The sequence below is a fragment of the Lutra lutra genome, chromosome 7 (assembly GCF_902655055.1).
Source record: "Lutra lutra chromosome 7, mLutLut1.2, whole genome shotgun sequence".
NCBI lineage: Eukaryota > Metazoa > Chordata > Mammalia > Carnivora > Mustelidae > Lutra > Lutra lutra.
Window position 1 is genome coordinate 61,535,652 of NC_062284.1, and position 23,301 is coordinate 61,558,952.

General features: G+C 42.9%; 1 protein-coding gene across 1 annotated transcript in view; it reads right to left on the bottom strand.

Moving 5' to 3' along the window:
* Positions 1-14,772, bottom strand: part of EHD4 (EH domain containing 4) — an 81,141-nt gene extending 66,369 nt beyond the window's left edge. Inside the window, exon 1 of the mRNA XM_047737383.1 lies at positions 14,435-14,772. Within this exon, the coding sequence (XP_047593339.1) occupies positions 14,435-14,670 (236 nt within the window). The 5' untranslated portion in view covers positions 14,671-14,772. The remainder of the gene's footprint in view (positions 1-14,434) is intronic.
* Between the last annotated feature and the right edge of the window lie 8,529 nt (positions 14,773-23,301).

Below are 23,301 nucleotides of genomic sequence, written 5' to 3' on the forward strand. Positions count from 1 at the left end.
AAAAACCCTAGACACACGAAAAAGATTTTTATGTGATAATGTCCATTGCAGCATTATCTATAACAGCAAAAAAAAAATTAGAAAGAAAATTGTGTTTTCTTTCCCATGGCTCTACTGCAATATAAAATTCACTTATTATATTTATGACTTATTCCCTGCCTCCACCTGGTAGAGTAAATGCTAAAGGAAAGCAGGGCTTTTAGTCTCTTCTGTTCACTAATACTTCCCACATGCATGCAATGATCTCTGGCACACGGTTGGGGCGCTCAAGAAATACTTGTTGAAATAATGAGTGTCTGAGTGTCTGATCACACTGGCCTTTGCACCACCTTGTCAATATGCCAAGGCCATTCCTACCTCAGGATTGCTTGGAAGGCCCTCCCCCAGATCTCTGCATGTCATATGGTACTTTCTTGGGGAGCCTTCTGACACAGGAGCCTCTCAGGTCTGGTTTCCCATCCCTCCTCCTCATAGCCCAATCAGAACACTTATCAGGAGCTGACATTCTGCCATGTTCCTGTGGGCACATCACTGTCCCAGGCTATCAGGAGCACCTTGAGAGGGAGGCCCTCTGTCTGGCTCACTACCATACCCTAGCATCTAACACGGCATCTGGAACATGGCAAGGGTGAACCAGTGTCCCGCAGCTGACCGGCTTTCTCCGTGCCCTCCTCCAGGTGGCCATCTGGCTTTGGTCTCCCTCCCTCACTTTTCTGCACCTCATGTAGGCTCTGGTCATTCTGTCCTGCCCAGCTGCCTCCCAGCTTCCCTCTCCCCCTCTGTCCTGCAAGATGAGATTGTTTTTCTACAAACCACTTCCATCAGACAGCCTTCACCAACAACCCAGTCCTCCCCAGGTGACTTCCCTTCCCCATGAGCCATCCCCTCTGCCTTGCACTCTGGGTTCTTGCTCCTCACCTACGGTAGGCTTTATTCCCTCCTTGATTCATCTCTTCCAGGTCCGAAATTCCTGCCCCAACTCCCCTTACTTCATTCCCTCTGTCTGTCTGGGAATCGAGTCTTATGATTTCTACCATCCATCCTACTTGCTCTTTGAGTCACTTGGCAAAGCATCACATCCTTCGGGCTGTCCTCCCTCCTTGAGCCCTCCACGATCTTTTTTTTCTGGCCATTCCCCCCCTCCCCTTCTCTTGTGGAACTCCTCGGGAACACCTGGCATGCATGCTGTTTGAGGGCCTGATCTCCTCTTTCCTGGTAGGTCGTCCTTCCTGCAGGGTGCAATCCACATGCTCAGAACTCTCCAGTCCCAAACTCTCTTAGGCTCAACGCCTTGTCTTGATAGGTGAAGAGACTAAGGATTGGAACCAGCAGTGACTTGCTGGTCAGACTCGTTAGTGGCCATGCAAGACTTAGAGCTCGGGGCTCCTCGTTTTGGCCCAAGGCGTTTGCTTTTCCATCACGCTCAGCCCCATAGCGTTGGGGTCCCACACAGCCCCCAGCTGCTGGCACCCTAAGTAGGACATGTCGGATACATGAGTTAATACATGACAGTCTAAGCTGACTGCCCAGAAGAGTTTTACACTGGAGGATGGGGAAACTCAGGCACACTGATGTCACACCGCCAGGTGGGCAGGCACGTGTCCGAGGCAGTGAGGGAGCTAAGGACAACAGCATGTTGGGGTGTCCGACGTGAACAAAGTGCGAAGAGAGGGACAAGGTTCAAAACCAGCCACCTTGGAGAGTCTGAGGAGATTCCAAGGTATGACATACAAGAACAGGTCACCTGCAGGCACGAGGCTGATCAGCTGTGTTAAACGTTGATGTATCAAAGGCTTTCCCGGAGCTCAAGTTCCAGGGAATTTGTGGTGTTATCTGCAATAACAAGAATTCAAAGGAACAAGAGGCCACGGGAGGACTACAGATGAGCATCACCGTAGGTCACAGCCGACAAGCCCACTGAACTGGCACCCTGTGCGTTAGATGGGGCTTTGGTCCCTGGCTCCGCCTTGCTCTCCTTTTCCTGTGTTCTCAGAAAAGGCTGCCACTTCCAGGGGTGATTGCTCCAAGTCCTCAATGTAAAAAAAAAAAAAAAAAAAAGAAAAGAAAGGACAGACATCTGGGATTCCAAGCAGCTGGGCAGGGTGTTGGTGAGGAGGATGGCCCTCTCCGCTGAAGGCCACGGTGTGGCTTCGTCCAAACAGCTTCTGGGGAGACTGGCCCAGCCTTGGTTCAGGGAGCTGATTTCATACAAAGGTATAAGTGGACAGTGTCTTTTTTCTTCCATAGCTTAGGCTAGGAAAAAAAAAAATTTAACGCCATAGCAAAATAATGTTTGTGTTAAGAGGAAAAGGAAATCTTCAGGATGATGAAAAGTCCCTCAAAATACTCAAACACCATCTTCTCAGAGAAGGGCTTAAGAATGACTAAAAACAAGGTACGGTATTCAATGACAGACTTCCAAAACTCCAGCTGCAAATGTTTTCTCCCCTGGTTATTCATTCATGCATTCTGTCTGGGTTCCAAATTGTGCTTGGAATATGGGAAAAGGCATTAATCATTTTAGCAATACAGTAGTCATCCCTTATTCATGGAGGATATGTCCCAAGCCCCTCAGTGGATGCCTGAACGCTATACACACAATGATTTTGATTTTTCCTATATGTACACATCCATGATATGGTTTAATTTATAAATTAGGTGCAGTAAGAGCTTAACAAAAATAACTAATAAAATAGAACACTTATAACAATATACTGTAATAAAAATTATATAATGTGCTCTTTCTCTCAATATATCACTGTTCTTGTGAATATATATTTTTTCTTTCTAAAATTGGGATCAGAATGTTTAAATAATTTTACCTATTTTCTGCACCATTAGGTTTTCCTCATGCCATCAGAAATTCTTCAAAAACAATTTTTAGTGGCTGCAGACTATTCTAAGACAAATGTCTAACGACTGAGTTTGCCACTTCCTTACTCTTGGGCATTGAAATAGCTTCCCATTTCTGGCTCATAAAGAATGCTGAGATAAATATCAGAAATATCTCACTTTCTTTAAAATTTTAATCCTCTTTAAGTTGCTGAAAAATTAAGTCAGGCCAAGCTTCACTTCCATTTTAAGACTCTAGGTCTTCCTTAAGGATGAAACTTGACTTTTATTTTCATTTTTGTTTCTCCTTTGGTTGAATCATGGACCTATTACAGCCAGAGCTCCTTGCTCAGGTGACATCATCTTTCAAACTGCTGTGCCTGCGAAGGAATCCACATTAGCCTGTGGGATCAAGAAACTGGAATTTGCTGCATAAAGCCTTTCCACAGCTCAATTTTTCCAGTTATGAATGGCATTTCAACCATGCAAGGCCAAGATGTGCTTAAGGCACATGGCTGTCTAACTGGCCAGTACCACCAGCCACCCCACTCTGCCTTCCATATTATTCTGAAAGGAGGCTGGAAGAAAGAAAGAAAGGAAAGGAAGGAGAAGAAAGGGAGAGGAAGTTCACTGGAATCCAAGGCAACAGGCTTCCCTGTTGTTTACAGCCCTGTTAATTTCTCCAGTCATTCATTTCCTCATGCATTGAAGATCTAATAAGTGTCTTCTACACGAGGACTTGTAATTTATGAACCCGACAACAGAAGTGAGCTTGAGCTGGGAGCATTGGAAAGCTTCAGGAGAAGGCTACAGAACACAGCATTTCCCAAAGTTCCTGAACTCTAGGAGCCTTTTTGAACACCTACTTAACAATCTCCCAGAATTACCATCCACAGAACACTGGTTAAATGGAAAAGTAAAAAGGCATTTAGTGAGGCTCAACATCTGTTCTAGTGTTTTCAAATGAAATTCTTTTAAAATTCATAATAGATGGGCGCCTGGGTGGCTCAGTGGGTTAAGCCACTGCCTTCGGCTCAGGTCATGATCTCAGGGTCCTGGGATCGAGCCCCGCATCGGGCTCCCTGCTCAGTGGGGAGCCTGCTTCCTCCTCTCTCTCCACCTGCCTCTCTGCCTGCTTGTGATCTCTGTCAAATAAATAAATAAAATCTTTAAAAAAAATTAAAATTCATAATAGAAAGATACTTCTTAATGTGACTGATTTATAAAATATTAAACCAGCAGCTAACAGCATATCCTCAGGTGAAATAACAAAAGAATTGTCATCACAGTTAGAAGCTTGGTGTGGATGCTTGCTTCCCAATACAATAAAATAGGAAACAGAAGAAGAAACAAAGTAATCATGAATGTAATTGATACAGCTATCTACCTAGAAAATCCAAAAGAACCTACTGAAGAGCTGTCAGAGTAACCTGAATCAAACAAACGGATACAAAACAAAAATGCATAAAAATCAGTAGTTACCTCATATACTCACAATACCCATCCAGAAAATATAAAGGAAAAAATTCTGACTCATAAGAGCGAAGGAATATAAAATACCTAAGAACAACATAGAGTATATAGAACCTATGTAAGTACATCAAACACCTTTCTGAGATTCATAAGAGGTCTGAGTCAAAGCCGTGCTGTGTTCCTGCTTGGGAAGAGCAAATACAAAGATACAAGGCAGTTCCAATACAAATGGATCCCAACGGTATTTTCTGGGGAGGATCTAATGAAGCAATTTTAAAGTTCCTTTGAAAGAATAACAGGAAATGATGACTGACAGTATTTGCAAAATAAAGAGAAGTGAGATCAAAAGCGTTACAGTGCATCACTGTTTAATTAAAGAATGTTTTAAAGTGACAGTCCTTAAGACAGTGTGGTGTGGGCATAAGAATCTACCAACAGAGCTCCAAAGGATCCCAATATGTAATAAATTAGCATATGAGGAAGCCTCATGTGGTAAAGGGAAAAGGCACACTTATTCAATAGTGCTAAATAAAAAAGCAAGGGGCGCCTGGGTGGCTCAGTCGGTCAAGTGTCTGCCTTCAGCTTGGGTCATGATCCCAGGGTCCTGGGATCAAGTCCTGCATCAGGCTCCCTGCTCATCAGGGAGTCTGCTTCTCTCTCTGCCTCTGCTGATCCCCCTGTTGGTGCTCTCTCTCAAAATAAATAAATAAAATTAAAGAAAATAATAAAAGAATATTTTTTCCTGTCACACTTATTTGTTTTTAAATAATAATACATAGTTTCACTGACAGTTTGGTGAAATAATGATCCTCATATTAGATTCTGTGGTGGGAATCTAATTTGGGATGACTTTTCTGAAAAGGTATACGTACACATACATATTCAGGATAAAATAATGTTTTATTTTATATAAAATATATATTATATAAACATGTATGTACTATATGTATATATAAAATCAGCAATATACATAAACTTGACAAATATTTATACCTTTTGATGCAGTAATTCATACTTGGGCAGATATTCTTAGAAAGCAAAAAAAATGAGACAAAGATTCACAGCTAAGAATGTCCACTGCTATATTACAGATAACAGCATAAAATTAGAAACAATGTTCCAAGCTGTAGGATAGACTAGGATGCAGTCAGGAGAGCTATTTCCGAGGATTACTTCATAACACAAGAAAAAGTTCATCATATCATATTAAGTGAAAAAGGCTGTTTATTAAATTGCATTTTTTGCATAATTCCCAGTTTTGTAAGCTTGACTTCTACGTCTTCAACTAGGTCATTCGCTAAGAATGTGAGCAAATGGAGCCTGGACCACATGCCATGGAAAGGCCACCAAAGGGAGCCTCCCTCTTCTGGGTTGAGGCCGACCCGCTTCAAGAGTTAAAAAGTTCAACCATCATGATTCCATTAGCTGAACCTTTGTCTATCTATGTTTTCCGAATATTTCCTGGGGGAGGCTACCTAAGAATTACCGTGGGAGGTGGTTTCTAAAAACCAAACCCAAACCAAACCCAAACCAGATTTCAGAGCCTCTCCCACAGAGATTCCAGTTCAGGAGGTCTGGGATAGAGGCCCCTGGAATTTGTTCTCAGGCTCCCAGTGATTCTGACCCATAGCCAGATCCAGGGACCATGGCTTTCTGGTTCATAATTTTCCAAGGTCTTGAAAAGTATCCTGAATGCCTTTTAGAAGCAAGCTTCTAGATGCAAGTTAAAGAGAATTTTATAATTAAAAACAAACAAACCTGAACACATTTCTCCTCGCATCTCTCCTCATCTGGGGGAACTGCTGCCGTTTGTCAGGCAGGTGGTGTAGTATGTGGACAGGAGGCCAACCTGCAAGTTCTCCCTACGTGACTGCTGTGACCCCCACCACAACGCCTGCCCTCAAGCCCCCTGCCCCGCCACCCTTGCCCCTAGGCCTGTCTCTTCTTAGGTTTCTGAGATACCAGCTGCTCACTTTCCATGGGCCCCTTCCATCAACTTACAATGGCTTTTGCTGGAATGCCTGTCACCAGGGCACAGCTCCTCCCCTGCAGTACACAGTCACTGAGAGTTTTCTGTATCTGACGCTTCACCTCCCACTCACTCAGCCCACTGCCACCTGGCTTCCATCACCGCCACTTACTGGCATGGTTCTTCCCAAGGTCACCCTGAGTCCTGATGGCTAATCTACTGGATCCATTTCAACCCTTTTCTCAGAAGCATCTGGCCCTGCTGACCATGCCCTCTCTTTCCCTGGCTTTTGTGGGGGCTGCCCGATGGCTCACACATGCAGCAGATATTTTCCCTTTTTTGATAGCAGCACCTTGAGGAGCCACGTTGCCCCAGTCTTAGTCTACATGGCTTGGGGCCCGACCATCCCACAGCAGACATGGGTATTTCATTCTCCTGGCTCAAGGAATTGGTTCAGGATGGGTATACAGCCAAGGTCTAACCAATGAGACTCAAACCTAAGACTTCTGCAGAAACTGTTGGGAAAAGCTTCTCTTTTTTTCCCCCACTGGGGTTGCTGAGCTGTCAGGTGAGTTTGGAATCGGAGATGGCCACCTGCCCACCCCATGAGGGGCAACTGCCTGAGAGGGAAGCCAACATGAGGAAGGCAGCAGGGCTGAGAATCAGAGACCAGATGGCGCCGCTTGGGGTCCTAGGCCAGGCCTGAAGCCAGCACACCCAGGTCTGATCAATTTCATGAGAAAATGTATGTTTTTCCTTAAGCCTTCTTCACCTGAGTTTCTGTTACTCGCAACCAAAACAGCTCTATGATGGCTCTGAATGGCCATCCACCTCTCCGGTGACTTTTCCCTGTGGCTCTACAAGCTCGTCTTCCTTTCACTCCAGATGCATATGTCCAACCCCTTGTGGACCCTACACCAGGGTGTCTACTTAAACATGGGTTTAAATCTAAACTCGTAATTATGCCTCCCCTCTTCCTCTCTGTGTGTCCCCATTTTGGTGGATAGCTCCACCGCCCACCCAGTTATCCAAGAAACCTGGGCCTCATCATTGACACTTCTTGCCCTCATTTCCTGGTCTGGTTTGGGCAGCTAATTCTGGCTCATTCCTCAGGGCTCAGCTTTTAGGTTGTGTCATCAGGGAGGCCTTTTCCAACCTCCAAGCTGAATGAAGGGCCTTTCCTATGTCCCCATCCTACCCTGTGCTGCTAGCATCACGGCTCGGGTCACTCAGACCCTCATGGCCTGTGGATTCCTATCCACATTCCCCATGAAACTCTAAGTTCTGGGGTAGCCAGACCCTTCCTGGAAATCAATATTATTTGAATAAATGGACACTGGGTATATAGGTATGATCTTGTGTATTATAGATAGTCCATTCTTCTGTAGAAATGAAATATTTCAGCATTTTGGAAAGATCTATGAATGGCTAGGTATTTGGCAGAGCAGACTATCATTTTCAGGGGCTCCAGGGCCTGGCTGACAGTAAGAACCACCCAACAGGGCCCACAGTGTTTCCTTAACGGGATTTTCTTTAATGGGTAAACCAGGCTGCCTCCTAGTGAGAGCCTTCACTTCTCTTCACTTTAATAACAGACTCTAGAGCTTATCAAAGGAATGAAATCGAGCTTTGTTCTTTAATAGCATCTATTTCCCCCTTCTTCTGAAAACTGGGACATGTGCCTGCTTCAAGTTTTCTGATACTCCTCCTATTCTTCATAACTTCTTAAAAATTACCAGACATAGCCCTTTGAGCCCAACTACAAGTTCTTCCTATCTGGTCCTGCCATCTACCTCCTGACCCCCCAGTATTTACAGTGCCATGCCTGTACCGCCCCTGGGGCGCTCCTCACCTTCCGGGCTTGGATCCCCTTTCCCACCTGGCTGAGCTCCCTTTCCCATCTCTGGATCATTTGCTTTTGAGAGAAAAGGAGACAAGACAATACTAGCTGAGTAGTTCTGCTTTCTTTGAAGGTTACAGCAAGAGTCCCAAGCAATAGGCCTATCACTTCCTGATTCTTTTTCTTGTTCTAATCATATCAGAAAACGCCTTTTCTTGTCCAAAAAGCTTCTTAACACTTCATACTGTCCATAAACCTTGTTTCCACACTTGCACAGGGAACTTGAACTTTCCCCCCATTAACACTATATTTAACTGATATTTAAAGTTTTAAAACACAATTACTTTATCAAGCATTTTATAGGAAAATATTAGACTTCGACTTTACTTAGAGTGTTAGGAAAAACAAACGTTTATACACTGACAAGAATAATGGGGGAAAATACAGGGACTGTGTGATAGCCACTTGTTTTCCTTTTTCTTTTCTTTTTTTTTTTTTTTTTAGGATTTATTTATTTATTTGAGGGAGAGAGAGAAAGAGAAGTCACACAGAGGGGAGGGACAGAGGAAGACTTTTTTTTTTTTTTTAAAGACTTTATTTATTTGTCAGAGAGAGAGAGGGAGAAAGAGCAAGCACAGGCAGACAGAATGGCAGGCAGAGGCAGAGGGAGAAGCAGGCTCCCTGATGAGCAAGGAGCCCGATGTGGGACTCGATCCCAGGACGCTGGGATCATGACCTGAGCCAAAGGCAGCTGCTTAACCAACTGAACCACCCAGGCGTCCCGAGGAAGAGAGAGTCTTAAACAGACTCCATGCTCAGTGCCCAGGAGGCCGGGCTCGATCTCATGACCTGAGATCAACACCTGAGCTGAAAGCAGGAGTGAGATGCTTAACTGACTGAGCCACCCAGGTATCTCTGTACTCCCTTTCGCCCTCATGTATATTCCTTAGTTCCTTTTTTCCATGTGTTCTTTTGGCTTATTTCCACAATTTTTGGTTTGCTTTCTTTCTGGCAACCATTTTTATTTTAAATTATTGGATAGAGATGTAGAAATTACTTGACTGGCACTAACTGCACAATTATGGAAACTAAAGAAATCACAGGATGCTGAACTGTTGGAAGACCGAACTGTTTTATATTTTTAACTGAGATAAAATTAATATATCATAAAACCTACCCTTTTAAAGGGTAAGATACGCTTCTCTGGTTTTTTGTAACTTCACAAAGTTGTGCAACTAACACTACTCTCTAATTTCAGAACACTGTCATCACCCCAAAAAGAAACCCTGTAGCCATTAGCAGTCACTCTCTATTCCTTTTTTTTTTTTTAAAGATTTTATTTATTTATTTGACAGAGAGAGAGAAATAGAGCGCACATAAGCTACGGCAGAGGGAGAGGGAGAAGCAGGCTCCCTGCTGAGCAAGGAGTCTGATGTGGGACTTGATTCCAGGACCCTGGTATCATGACCTGAGTCGAAGGCAGCCGCTTAACCAACTAAGCCACCCAGGCACCCCTCTATTCCTTTGGCAATGTGGCTATTTAGTTGTCCACCATCATTTGTTGAAAAGAATGTTCTTTCCTCCATTGAATTATCTTGGAACCCTTGGGAAAACAAATTCACCAGACATACGGGTTTATTTCTGGGCTCTCAGTTCTGTTAGTCAGTCTCTATCTCCATTCTTATGCTATTATCCCACTATCTTGTTTACTGTAGCTTTATAGCAAGCTTTGAAATGAGAAAGTATGAGAACTCCACTTTTGTTGTCTTTCAAGATTGTCTTGGCTAATCTGGATCCCTCATGTTTCAGAATGAATTTCAGGAGCAGCTTGTCAATTTCTGTAAAAAAGGCAGTTGGGATTTTGGTAGGGACTGCATGGAATCATAGATCACTTTGAGCAGTACTGACCTTCCAAAAATATTAAGTCTTCCAATCCATGTACATGGGAAGTCTTTCCTGTTCTGTTTTTAGGTTTTCTTAAATTTCTTGAAGCAAAGTTTTGTAGTTTTCAGAGCATAAGTTTTATACTACTTTTGTTAAATTTATTTCTAACTATTTTCTCTCAGATATTATAAATGGAATTATTTTCTTTTCTTAATTTCAGATTGTTCATTGCTAGTGCATAGAAATAAAATTGAGGTTGTATACTGATCTTGTATCCTAAGATATCACTGAACTTGTTTATTTATTTATTTTTTTAATTTTATTTATTTTTTAAATTTCTTTTCAGTGTTCCAGAGTTCATTGTGTATGTACCACACCCAGTGCTCCATGCAATACGTGCCCTCCACAATACCCACCACCAGGCTCACCCTACCTCCCACTCCTCCCCCCTCCAAAACCTTCAGTTAGTTCCTCAGAGTCTATAGTCTCTCATGGTTCATCTCCCCCTCCAATTTATCCTCACTCACATCTCCTCTCCATCTCCCCGTGTCCTCCGTGTTATTTCTTATGCTCCACAAGTATGAACTTGTTTATTTTAAAAGGTTTTTAGGATTTTCCTAAATCCTTAAGATTTCTCTATATATGATCATGCCCTTTGTGAATAGAGATGGTTTTACTTCTTTCTAATCTGCATTCCATTTCTTTTTCTTGTCTAATTGCTTTGGGCTCTACCCTTTTAAAGCCTATACAGTTTCTTGAGTGACTTCCCTCTTTTGTCCTCATTAGAATAAATTTTTCTCAGAGAAGGGGACAGGGTGTAGGAGGAAGAGAGAAAGCAGAGTTTTTTTTGTTTGGTTGGTTTTTATTATTTGATAGACAGAGATCACAAGTAGTCAGAGAGGCAGGCAGGGAGAGAGAGGAAGCAGGCTCCCTGCTGAGCAGAGAGCCCGATGCGGGGCTCTATCCCAGGACCCTGAGATCATGACCTGAGCCGAAAGCAGAGGCTTAACCCACTGAGCCACCCAGGTGCCCCAAAAGCAGAGTTTTTAAAAACCAAAATATGCCAGGGTGCCTGGGTGGCTCAATGGGTTAAGCCTCTGCCTTCGGTTCAGGTCATGATCTCAGGGTCCTGGGATCGAGCCCCGCATAGGGCTCTCTGCTCAGCAGGGAGCCTGCTTCCTCTCCTCTTTCTCTGCCTGCCTCTCTGCGTACTTGTGATCTCTGTCAAATAAATAAATAAAATCTTTAAAAAAAGATATGCCAACTGTGTGGTTTGAATTGATTAAAAAAAAATATATATATATATGCCAACTGTGTGGTTTGAATTGATTTTCAGTGAGCCTCACCTCCTCTCAGAGGAAATGTCTTCCTTCACAGCACCTGGGCCCAGGTATTTTCTGGGGGAAGCTCTGAAATCTGTTTTCCTCAGGTTTTGGATATAAGCCTGGCTGGGCCCAATATCCACCCTTCCTTGGCTGTTACATAGTCTAAGACAACATGGCCACTTTTCCCCATACCCATCTCTTCTCCTTTTTTGGCTAAGTCTTACTGGTTAGAGGTAGAGCACCCATGGTTTCTCTCATAGCATCCGCTGCTTTCTGAGAAATAACACTGACTTCTGAGAAATGAAACTGTCAGACAGTAGGTACATTAGCTGTTCTGCTTCTATCCCAAGAAAACTTTGACAAATACCTCTATCACATCTGAAGTCACCTTCTGGGCCAGTTTTGTGACCCATGTGAGGAGGGTCCACCAAGACTCTCCTTCCATATACTTCCATACACTTCTAAAAAGTAAGTATAGTTTTTGATACTCAGATTTTTCATCCATCCCATCTAGAAGACCTTTTAATTAGAACAAGGCACACATTTAATTTTCTCATTCCTGACAAAGTTTTGACTCACCATGTTTTAGTGGGGCTCTTACTTCTTCCCAGTCAAGGGACAAAGGAGGGAAGAATGGTTTTATTAAAGGTATGCGATGCACACCAAAGGCCTTGCTGACTGGCTTTAGAATGAGAGAAGTTTCCTTCCTGTCAGTGCGGGCTCTGTGTTACCAGTGACCTCTTGGGATATACAGGAAGTCAGGTGGATGGGAATCTTTGACTATGTAAATAGGTGCACCCCATAGCCAAGTATGAGCTTCTAGTGCTCAATGGCTAGAAACCATCAATCCAGGCACTGATAAGCTTCAGAGAAAAGACAGCCATGAAGGCAGGCAGGATCCAGGAGGGTCAGCACCCTGGGCCAACTCCACTGCTTCCCAGGGCAGGCTCTAGAGGGTAGCTGCCCTTTTGTTTGGGGCTTTCCTCTTAGGACTTAAGTCTCCTGCTCCTACCTCTGCTCTGAAACCAAACTCAGATCTCTGGTACCTTACCAAGCTTCTTGCGCACCATGATTTCCTTCTAATCTCACAGGTCCACTTTGTGCCCACTGCCTAAGGGCAAAGTCACTTAGGCCGGAGAAAGTCTCAAAGAGCAAGTGACATCTTGGTAAGGTGACTGACTCCTCCCTCCCCCTGAGGTTGCACCTGCCTCCCGTGCCTACTGAGAAGTGGTCCATATGGATGAAGTTCCCAGGAGTCAAGCCTCAAAATCTTTCTTACAAGCGTGCTTAGCCATTCCACAGAGCTCCCCACAAATGATGAAAAAGAGAGAAGAGTGAGGCTATGTGAGCAGAGAGATGGCCACTTCACATCCTGGTGGGGACAGCAGCACCAGGGCTCCCTAATCACACAGGGCACAATAAAGCCCTGTGCCAGAGACAGACAGGAGGAAATGCCCAAGGTGCCATGAGCATGCCATTGCTCATGTCTGCGATTATTATAATTATGACAATGGCAGCTTCTCATCCCTTATCTGTGTGTTTCAAAAGGCCCACCTTCTACTCTTGTACACTTGGTCTCAATAAATCAGTATCCCATATACTTAAAAACTGGTTAATATTACCGAGACCTGAAAGGTATTGTCTTTCATCTTTCAAGGTACCGGTGACTGTGACATTTTTAGGTTTGAGTGTCTGGGGTGATATATTTAATACTATTTTCACCTTATTAATAAACACCAAATTCCTTCAGTCTTCCTTCACTTTCACTTTACTATCTAGAACTATATTTCAATATAGTGTATTTGCTTTTGCTGAATTCATTCATAATGGATCTGTACTGTACGTCTGGATTGAACACATTTCCTGTAGTGACAACTACTCTATTTGTAGGAACTATTTAGGTCACTGGAGTGGAGAAAAAGAGACTGCTGTTTAATAGAAACAGCATATATCCAAATATAGATGCAGTTTACTGGATACCTGTTGAACATCAGTAATGAAGAGACTGTTACAATTTCCCAAACTGTAGACCAAAAGCTTAAATGATTAGTCACTTTGTTTTAACTGACCCAGGGTTTAAGCCAGGAAGATAAATTTCCTAAGCAAAGAAAGTAAGCCTTGAAAGTGTCTTACTTCTGGTTTAGAAGTCACAGTCTTCTTCAAAAAGAAATTCGTTTCAATGTAAATGATTTCCCAACAAAAATCACTTCAGACGAAGCCATATGATCTGAGCCTTAGCTCATGCACAGTAATTGTTTGCTTTTGGAGACAGAGCAAGCATGACAAATATTTTCAGTTGTCAAGGGAGGAGGGAATGACCCACCTAAGAAATGGAAACTAACGAATAGTAATATGACACTCCCCCTTAGTTCCACTGGGCGCCGACTGGGGCTGCTACACAGTTAACTTCCTACAGCCGGATAAAGGCGAGGCTGTGCAGAAGCTAATAAAAGCGGCCTCTCCACCCGCTCCCCTCAACACTGTGGTGGGGGACGGCACACAAGGACTTTAATGGAAGTGGGTGTTGGAGAAGTACCCTCCCCTGTTGCCATTCATTCATTCATCCATTCATTCGATAGAGTTATGCGCTGGGGGTTTAATTCAACTATGACTCAATAGCCCATTCCGATACCACACACCTCCGTCCCCATTTCTAGCCCTAGGCCCCACTCGCTCATCAAGAAGATGCTTATTATAGCCTCGCTCTCCTCCCTCCTTCCCCGGGTCCCCAGGCCAGGGTGACAGAACAAATCCAGTCGGAAGAGTCCTTTATCAAGAGTATGGAAGGAGGGCTCAGAGTACACGGAGAAGGGGTTCCGGGGAACTTCCTGCCTGCGTGGGGGAGACGCAGCCCCTTCCTGGACGGCCGCACCGGGGGCCGAGACGGAGGGCTCCCAGGCAGCGCTTTTGGACGGTGAACCTGAGCTCACGCCGATGCTGGAGGGGGAAACAGCCGTGGGGGGATTCCGCGCCGGGGAAGCGGGCGTTGCAGGACGTCCGAGGGCTGTGGGAGGCTGGTGACAGCACCCGCACACGTGGGGAGGACCGCCCCCACCTAGGTGGTGGGAGCAGGGGTCCCGGCGAGGGCGACGAGCGGGCGGGGAGGGTTACCTGATGAAGGTGGTCTTGCCCGTGCTGTACTGGCCCACCAGCAGGATCATGGGCTTGTTATCGAAGTCGGCGTCCTCCAGCGCTGGCGAGTGGAACTCGTGGAAGCGGTACGCCTCCTCCAGCGGCAGCACCTTGCGCAGGTAGAGCGAGCGCAGGCCGCCAGTCACCGTCTGCACCGCGTCCGCTCCTCCCGCGCGCTCGCGCCCGCCCGCCTGCCGCCCCATCCAGCTGAACATCCTGCGGCCGGTCGGCGCCCCGCGCCCGCCTTCTCAGCGCCTGCCCCGCGCTCCCACCAGGCTCCGGGTCAGATCCTCCCCGGCTCGTACTGAGCTGTCCCAGCCTCTCTCGCCGCCGCCCGAGCTGGCCCCGCCTCGTGCCGTCTCAGCCAATCGCTGGTCGTTACGTCACGGCAGCTAGTTCACTATTCAGAAGGCTCCACTCAACTCCTTCCTCATTGGGTCGCTGCCAGCGCGGGGGGTGGTGGCGTCAGCCAATGGAGAGGAGGTTCTTAATGAATTATTGATGATGGAGTCTCTCCGCGGGACTGGGCCGGGGAGAGGGTGTCCCCAAGCCCCGTGGCGCAGACGGGTCAGCGGAGGGGCCCCCCCTTAGGTCGCGGGAGCCCCACCTCTGGCCAGGTGGCGTCGGATTCCGGGCAAATCTGAGCTGGAAAAATGAGCCTCCGGAGGCTGCTTAGTCTTCCAGGAAGTTTACCCCTCCCAGTCGATACTGGGGACAAAAGTGCAGAAGTTGATAGGCGGGTTCTTTCTACCACTGGCGGGTTATTTACCTTCATTTTATTTCTGAAGAGACCTTGACTCACAGACACACTGACAAGATTTGAATAAGGGGAAGGAGACTCCAATTTACTTGGTTAGATATTCCTCCTACTTCACACTGCCTCCACTAAATTCTGGATAGATCGAAGGCATTTTGCCCTTATTTTTCTTTATTTGATTAAATGTAAAATTGAGGGTTTAATCATCATCCTTATTATTATAACCTAATTACCACATAGGGATATGTAAAAGAGTTATTGCTACGGTCTAGCTCTCTCTTTCTCTGGTTAAAAGGACACTTCTAAATTGAGACTGAAGAAATAATCAGCTATCACTTTTGGTGCTCTAGGTTTGAGAATATTTCTCAGTTGTTTTAGAGCCTTCCTCAGGTGTAATCCATGGAGTCACCTGCTTAAGAATAACCTGGGATACTTGTTAAAATGCAGATTTCTGCATCTCCCCCAGACCCACTGAGTTAAAATATTGAGGAGGGTTGGAGCTCGACAAGTGCTCCCAGGTGATTCTGACATACCCTAAATTTGGGGGAAATATGCTACACAACAGTACTTCTCTAACTTGTTAGAAATGCAGATTCTGATTCCAGGGTGTGGGTTGGGAGCCCAGACCCGCATTTCTAACAAGCTCTCAGGTGTTTCCAATGCTGTCTGTGGACTACTTTCAGTGCCAGGGCTATGGTGAAGAGAAAACAAGACTCAGCATCAAAAGACCTGAGTCTGAATCCTGACGACTAAATTAATGGCTATATGGCCTTAAATGCAATGAGCTTCTTCTCTGCCTCAGTTTCCTTGTTTGTAAAAATGGAAACTCCTTGGGAATTGTGTGGATCAAATATTTAGAGGAAGCTGTATGCAACTAGGGAAGTGAAAAGACAGCCAAAGGAAAATGAACTTCGATATCTGCCTCATGTCAAAATAAAACAAAGGTTAAAAATGTAAAAATAAAAGAAACATATAGATGTACTAGAAGAAGGTACATGTGAAGATTTATGAAATTTTGGAAGGGAAAAGCTTTTCTAATCAAAACCAAAGACAGAAATTGTAAAGGAAAAGGCTGGCAGGAATTTCAACAAAAAAGTGAAGGTTTTAGTGTATTTTTTAAAATACAAACCCATGTAATCATACTCTTTACCATATGATCCAGAAATTGCACACCTTGGCATTTGCCCAAATAAGCTGAAAACTTATGTCTTCTAAAAACCGGACATAGATATTTAGAGCAGCTTTATTCATAATTGCCCACACTTGGAAGCAACCAAGATGCCCTTCACTGGACACACATCATTGTGGTACAACCAGCTGATAGAATATTATTCAGTACTAAAAAGAAACGAACTATCAAGTCAGGGAAAGACACAGAGAAACCTTAAATCCATACTACTAAGTGAAAGAAGACAATCTGAAAAGGCTGCACACTCTATGATTTGACTATACAACATTCTGGAAAAGGCAAAGCTATGGGGACAGTAAAAAGATCAGTGATTGCCAGTGGTTAAGAAAGAGGGAAGGATGAAGAGGAGGAGCAAGGAGATTTATAGAATAGTGAAAATAATTCTGTATGATAATGTCATTATACATTTGTCCAAATTCATTGAACATATACCACCAAGAGTGAACCCTAATGTAAACTGTGGATTTGGGGTGATAATGATGTGTCAGTGTAGGCTAGATTCATTGATTTGAGTGAATCAGTTACACTCTGGTGGATATTGCTGGTATGGGATGTTGGCAATGGGAGGTTATGTATTGGGGAGGCAGGAGGTATGTGGAAACTCCGTGTATTTTATGCTCCATTTTGCTGTGAATCTGAGACTGCTCTAAAATATTCTATTAAAAATAGTATATATACAGGGCACCTGGGTGGCTCAGTGGGTTAAGCCTCTGCCTTCGGCTCAGGTCATGATCTCAGGGTCCTGGGATCGAGCCCCGCATCGGGCTCTCTGCTCAGCAGGGAGCCTGCTTCCCTCTCTCTCTCTCTCTGCCTGCCTCTGCCTACTTGTGATCTCTGTCAAATGAATAAATAAAATCTTTTAAAAAAATAGTATATATAAAAAATAAATCCATAAACAAAGGTCAAAGACAAATTGGAAAAACTATTGACAGACATATATAATAGATATATTTAATTAAGGATAGTAGAACTTTAAAAGCTACTCTAAAATTATTAAAAAAGAAATGATGCTCCATTAGAAAATGAGCAGAGGACATAGACGACTAAAGACAAATATAATTGGCCAATAAACGTTAAATGATGCTAACCTCCATTAATAGTCAAAAACATAAATTTAAAATAAATAGATAACATTAAGAATGGCAGGCCTATTTTTCTAAGATAATGACTAATGTTGGCAAGAGTGTGGGAAAAGGTATCATCACATACATTATTGGATGTGGTGTAAATTGGCACTTTAATGGTATCCATATTTATCAAAAATCTTGAAAATGCACATTCAAGATTTCTGCAACATCATACTTAATGGTGAATGCTAAAATCAGGAACAAGGTAAAGATGTCTACTCTTATCACTTCTGTTCAATGTCATACTAGAGGTTCTAACCAGTACAATAAGAAAAAGAAAAGGTATCCAGATTGGATAGGAATAGGGAAAATTGTCTTTATTTGAAGAAGATATGACCATCTATGTAGAAAATTCTATGGAACCTACCAAAAAAGCTACTAGGACTAAGAAGTGAGTTTAGTAAGGGGATCAGATACAATACACATATACAAAACCCAGCTATGTCTTTATATACTAAAACTGAACAATGGGACAATGAAATAAAAAAAATCAATGACACTTATAATAGCATCAAAAATATGAAATGCTTAAGAATAAATCAGATTTAAAAATGTACAAGGTCTAGGGGCTCCTGGATGTCTCAGTAGGTTAAACATCCAACTCTTGATTTCATCGTAGGTCATGATCTTAGGGTTGTGAGATTGGGCCCCATGTCAGGCTCCGGGGCTTAAGACTCTCTTTCTCTCTGCCCCTCTTCCCTGCTCACGTGCATGCTCTCTCTAATTAAAAAAAAAAAAAAAAAAATGGACAAGGTCTATACACTGAGTACCACAAAACATTTCTGAGGGAAATAAAAAAGGCCTAAAATAAATAGAGATATACACCATATACCAGGCTTATGGATCAGAAAACTCAAGATTGTTAAAATGTCAGTTTTCTCCAAACTAATGTAAGGATTTAGCACAATTCCAGCAGGTTGTTATTTTTGTAAGAATTGACAGGCTGATTCTAAAATCCATATGTAAGTGCAAAAGATCTAGCCAAAATGACTAAAAAAACTAACAAAGCTGGAGGACTTACACTACCTAATTTCAAGACTTATAAACCTACAGAAATCAAGACAAGACAGTGTGGTATTGGTATAAAGGTAGACTAATACATCAAAGAAATAAATAGAGCTCAGAAATAGACCCACAGATACATAATCAATTGATTTTTGACAAAGTGCAAAGGCAATTCAACGGATGAGGAAAATTCTTGTCAACCAATAATGCTACAACAATTGGATATCCTTATGCAAAAAATATAAACTTTGACCCATACCTTGCACTGTGTATAAAAATTAACTCAAAATGACTATGACATAAATGTAAAACTTAAGGGGCACCTGGGTGGATCAGTGGGTTAACCCTCTGCCTTTGGTTCAGGTCACGATCTAAGGGTCCTGGGATCAATCCCCACATTGGGCTCTCTGCTCAGCAAGGAGCCTATTTCCCTCTCCCCTGCACCCCCCCCCCACCTGCCTTTCTGCCTACTTGTGATCTCTATCAAAAAAATAAATAAAATCTTTTTTAAAAATGTAAAACTTAAAATTATAAAACTTCTAGAAGAAAACATTATACAGGGGTGCCTGGGTGGCTCAGTTGGTTAAGCAACTGCCTTCGGCTCAGGTCATGATCCCAGGATCCTGGGATCTAGCCCTACATAGGGCTCCCTGCTCAGCGGGGTGCCTGCTTCTACCTCTCCCTCTGCTGCTCCTCCTGTGTGTGCTTGCTTGCTCTCTCAAATAAATAAATAAAATCTTAAAAAAAAAGTAGAAAATTTTTGGATATTATGTAGGGAAAGATTTCTTAGGTGATACCAAAAGCATGATCCATAAGAGAAAAAAATTAATAAATTGGACTTCATCAAGATTAAGAACTTCTGATCTTTGAAGGATACTGTTAAGAAAATGAAAAGACAAGGCACAGACAAGGAAAATATATTTTCAAATTACATATCTGATAAAGAACTTATATCCAGAATATACAAAGACCTCTTAAAATTTAATAATAAGAAAACAACCCAATTTAAGACATGGAGAAAAAAATTTAAACAGCTACTTCACCAAAGAAGATGTATGGGCAAATAAGCACATAAAAAGATGTTCAACATCTTTTTAATGAGTCATTAGGAAAATGCAAATTAAAACCACAACAAGATACTACTACATACCTATTAGAATGCCTAAAATTAGAAGACTGACCATACCAGTTGTTGATAAGGATGTGGAACAACTGGAACTCTCATAGGTTGACAGTGGAATGTAAAATTATACAACTCCTTTAGAAAAACAGTTTGGCAATTTCTTTTTTATTTTTAATTTTATTTATTTATTTATTTGACAGACAGAGACCACAAGTAGGCAGAGAGGCAGGCAGAGAGAGGGGAAAGGAAGCAGGCTCCCTGACGAGCAGAGAGCCCGATGTGGGGCTCGACCCAGGACCCTGGGATCATGACCTGAGCCGAAGGCAGAGGCTTTAACCCACTGAGCCACCCAGGTGCCCCGGTTTGCAATTTCTTGAAAAGTCAAGCATATACTTACTACATGAGCCAGCAAAGGAAGAACATAGGGAAGAATGACCAAGAGCATAAGCAAAGTTTTGAGGATGAAGGATTTGTTCATTACCTTGATTGTGGTGATGGTTGACAGTTGTACAGATCTGCTCAAACTCATCAAATTGTGTGCTTTAAATATCTGTGGTTTATCTTGTTTAACTATATGTTTACTAGTTGTTAAAAATGCTCAGACTTCTAGACTCAGAAATTTGCCCTGAGGAAATAAGCAGTGCAAAGCTTTATCTAAAGTATGTTTATCAGCATAACACTTAAACAATAGTGAAAAACTGTAATTAGCTGTTCCCCCAATGGAGGATTAGTTAGATAGATAATGGATTCCTATGCAGTCTCTGAAAATTGTGTCATAGAGAAAGAATGTTAATGACCTAGGAAAATACTCAGAATATATTTTTAAGTGGAAAAAAGATTACAGAAGAGAAGACATTCAATTACTATGGAAAACAGCATGGTAATCCCTTGAAAAATTAAAAATAGAACTACTATGTGATCCAGTCATCCTACTTCTGGGTATATATCCAAAAAACTTGAAAGTAGGGTCTTTAAGAGATATTTTCACATCCGTGTTCATAGCAGGACTATTCATAATAGCCAGGAGGTGGATGCCACCCAAGCTTCCACTGATGGATGAATGGATAAACAAAATGTGGTATATACATACAATGAAATATTATTTAGGCTTAAAAAGGAAGGAAATCCTGTCACATGCCATAATCTCCAAGAACCTTGAGAACATGATGCCAAATGAAATAAACTAGTTACAAAAAGACAAATAGTGTATGATTCCACTTCTATGAGGTATCTAAAGTAGTCAAATTCATAGAAACAGAAAGTGAAATGGTGGTGACTGGAGGCTGGAGGGAAGAGGAAATGAGGAGTTTTCAGTAGTATAGAGTTTCAGTTTCGCAAAATGAAAAAAATCCAGGAGATCACAACAATGTGATCATAGGTAACACTACTGGGCTATAAAATGGCTATAAAAATGGTTAAGAAGTAAATTTTACATCATGTATATTTTACCATAATTAAAAAACATATAGGGTTTTTGTACTTCTGAAAAAAAAAGTCTCTAAAGACATGAAAACATGGAAAGATAAACCCCAAAATAGTAATGATCTCTGGGTTTTGGAATGATAAATGCTCTTAGTTTCCTTCTTTATGTGCTTTTGCATTTTTCAGATTTTACACAGTAAACATGCTCTTGTTTTATAGTCAGAAAAAATTTGAAGGAAGAAAAAAAGTTACTGCCTTTAATCTTAAAACCAGTGGAAGTCCTGAAAGAGCCTGGCCCAGAGGACACATTATAACGTCTTATTTTTCTCCCTTTTCTGTCTTCATACAACTGCTTTCGTGTTTTTTTGTTTTTTTTTTTTTTTTTTTTAATTTGACAGACAGATCACAAGTAGGCAGAGAGGCAGGCAGAGAGAGACAGGAGGAGGAGGCAGGCTCCCTGCTGAGCAGAGAGCCCGATGCGGGACTCGATCCCAGGACCCCGAGATCATGACCTGAGCCGAAGGCAGAGGCTTTAACCACTGAGCCACCCAGGCGCCCCTGCTTTCGTGTTCTTGATCCGCCCTCAGGACAGTCATCTCACATCCATTTATAAGCTGTGATCTTCTTTTGGTTTTCTTTCTTCAGACTCGACAATTCCAATCATAGTCACCTTTTCATCTGAATCCCATTATTATTTTCAGGCTAAAGTTTTGCAGAGAGTGCCATTAGTTACCTGGATTTTTGTTGGATTAAATAATTCATGAAATAAGTATTTTGATAACAACACTCAACAACTCTCTTTGCTATATGGAAATTTTAATCGTAATCCTTGTGGAAGGGTTTTTTTTTTTTTTCCTTCTTATTCTTGGCAATTTGATATTCACAAGGTTTGCTCTCTTTTTTTTTTTTTTAAGAGAGGGAGAGAGACTGTGCTGGTGGGTGTGAGCAGGGTAGGGAAGGACAGAAGGAGAGGGAGAGAGAATCTGAAGCAGATTCCACGCTCAGCCCGGAGTCCAATATGGGCCTCCATCTCATGACCCTGAGATAGTGATCTGAGCTGAAATCAAGAGTCAGACACTTAACTGACTGAGCCGCCCAGGCGCCCCTCACAAGGTTTGCCGTAGATTGTATTCAGTGGTTGTTCTATATGCATACCAAGTGCAGTGTGTTACTCTGATACTTTAAGTCCCAGAGAAGTTAAAGACCTGAGAGACACATGATAAAGATATTAGAGGAGGTACTTTGGCAAAGAACCCCCTTCATTCTCACACACGCCTCTCCTTTCTCTGTGGCCACTTACCCAAGTCACTGCTGCCACTTGGAGATGTTGGCTTATAGGACACGGCAGGTGGAGATGTCTAGTAGGTAGTTGTAGTAAGACAGGCAGCCGCCTATACATGATCTCTCATTTTTAGCCAGGCCCATTGCTACCAGGTAAAGACAAAATTTTCCAGTCTCTGTGCAATTAAGTGTGATCCTAAGACCAAGGGCTGGTTGCTGGTATGTTACCTGAAGGATGCGTGGGAGTTGCAGGAAGTTTCCTTTAGAACAAGAAAAAGTTCAATTTGGCTCTCCCTGTCCTCTCTCTTGTAGTCTGGGATAGGGATGTGTTGGCTGGCACCTAAGGGCCCATCTCGGACCATGAGGCCAAGAACTACACATGGGAGGGTAACTCAGAGCTGGGAGGAGCAGAATCTCTGATGAGTCCTGGACATGCCATGCCAGCCTTGGATGGCCTCCTTGTGGGCTTTTTTCCCATGAATGTATTGAGGCCCCTATTTGTTAGGTCTCTGCTAGTGAGAGATGAAACTAATTCCTAACTAACACTGAATTTGTTCCTAGATATAGAATCTGCAATAACAGAACCCAAATGTGACATTTCCTTAGTGAAAGAGAGGGAACGTCAGCATTAAGGATTCAATTACTCAGGCTGGGATTTTAAATATAGCCATGCATATTTTCCGATATACCTCTTATCGAGAGATGGGATCTTGGTCCCCTCCACTGGAATTCAGGTTGGCTTGTGAGTGCGTCTGCCAATAGTGTGCTGTGAAAGTGATGGTCTGTGCCTTTGACACTGGATCATAATACACCATGCACCTGTCGCTGAGTAACACTCACTCTTGGAGCCCTGAGCTGCCATTTAAGAAAGCCGGGGATCTTGAAACCACCACACTGGGGAGGCCACGCGAAGGTGCTCTGACAGTCAATCAAACTGAGCTT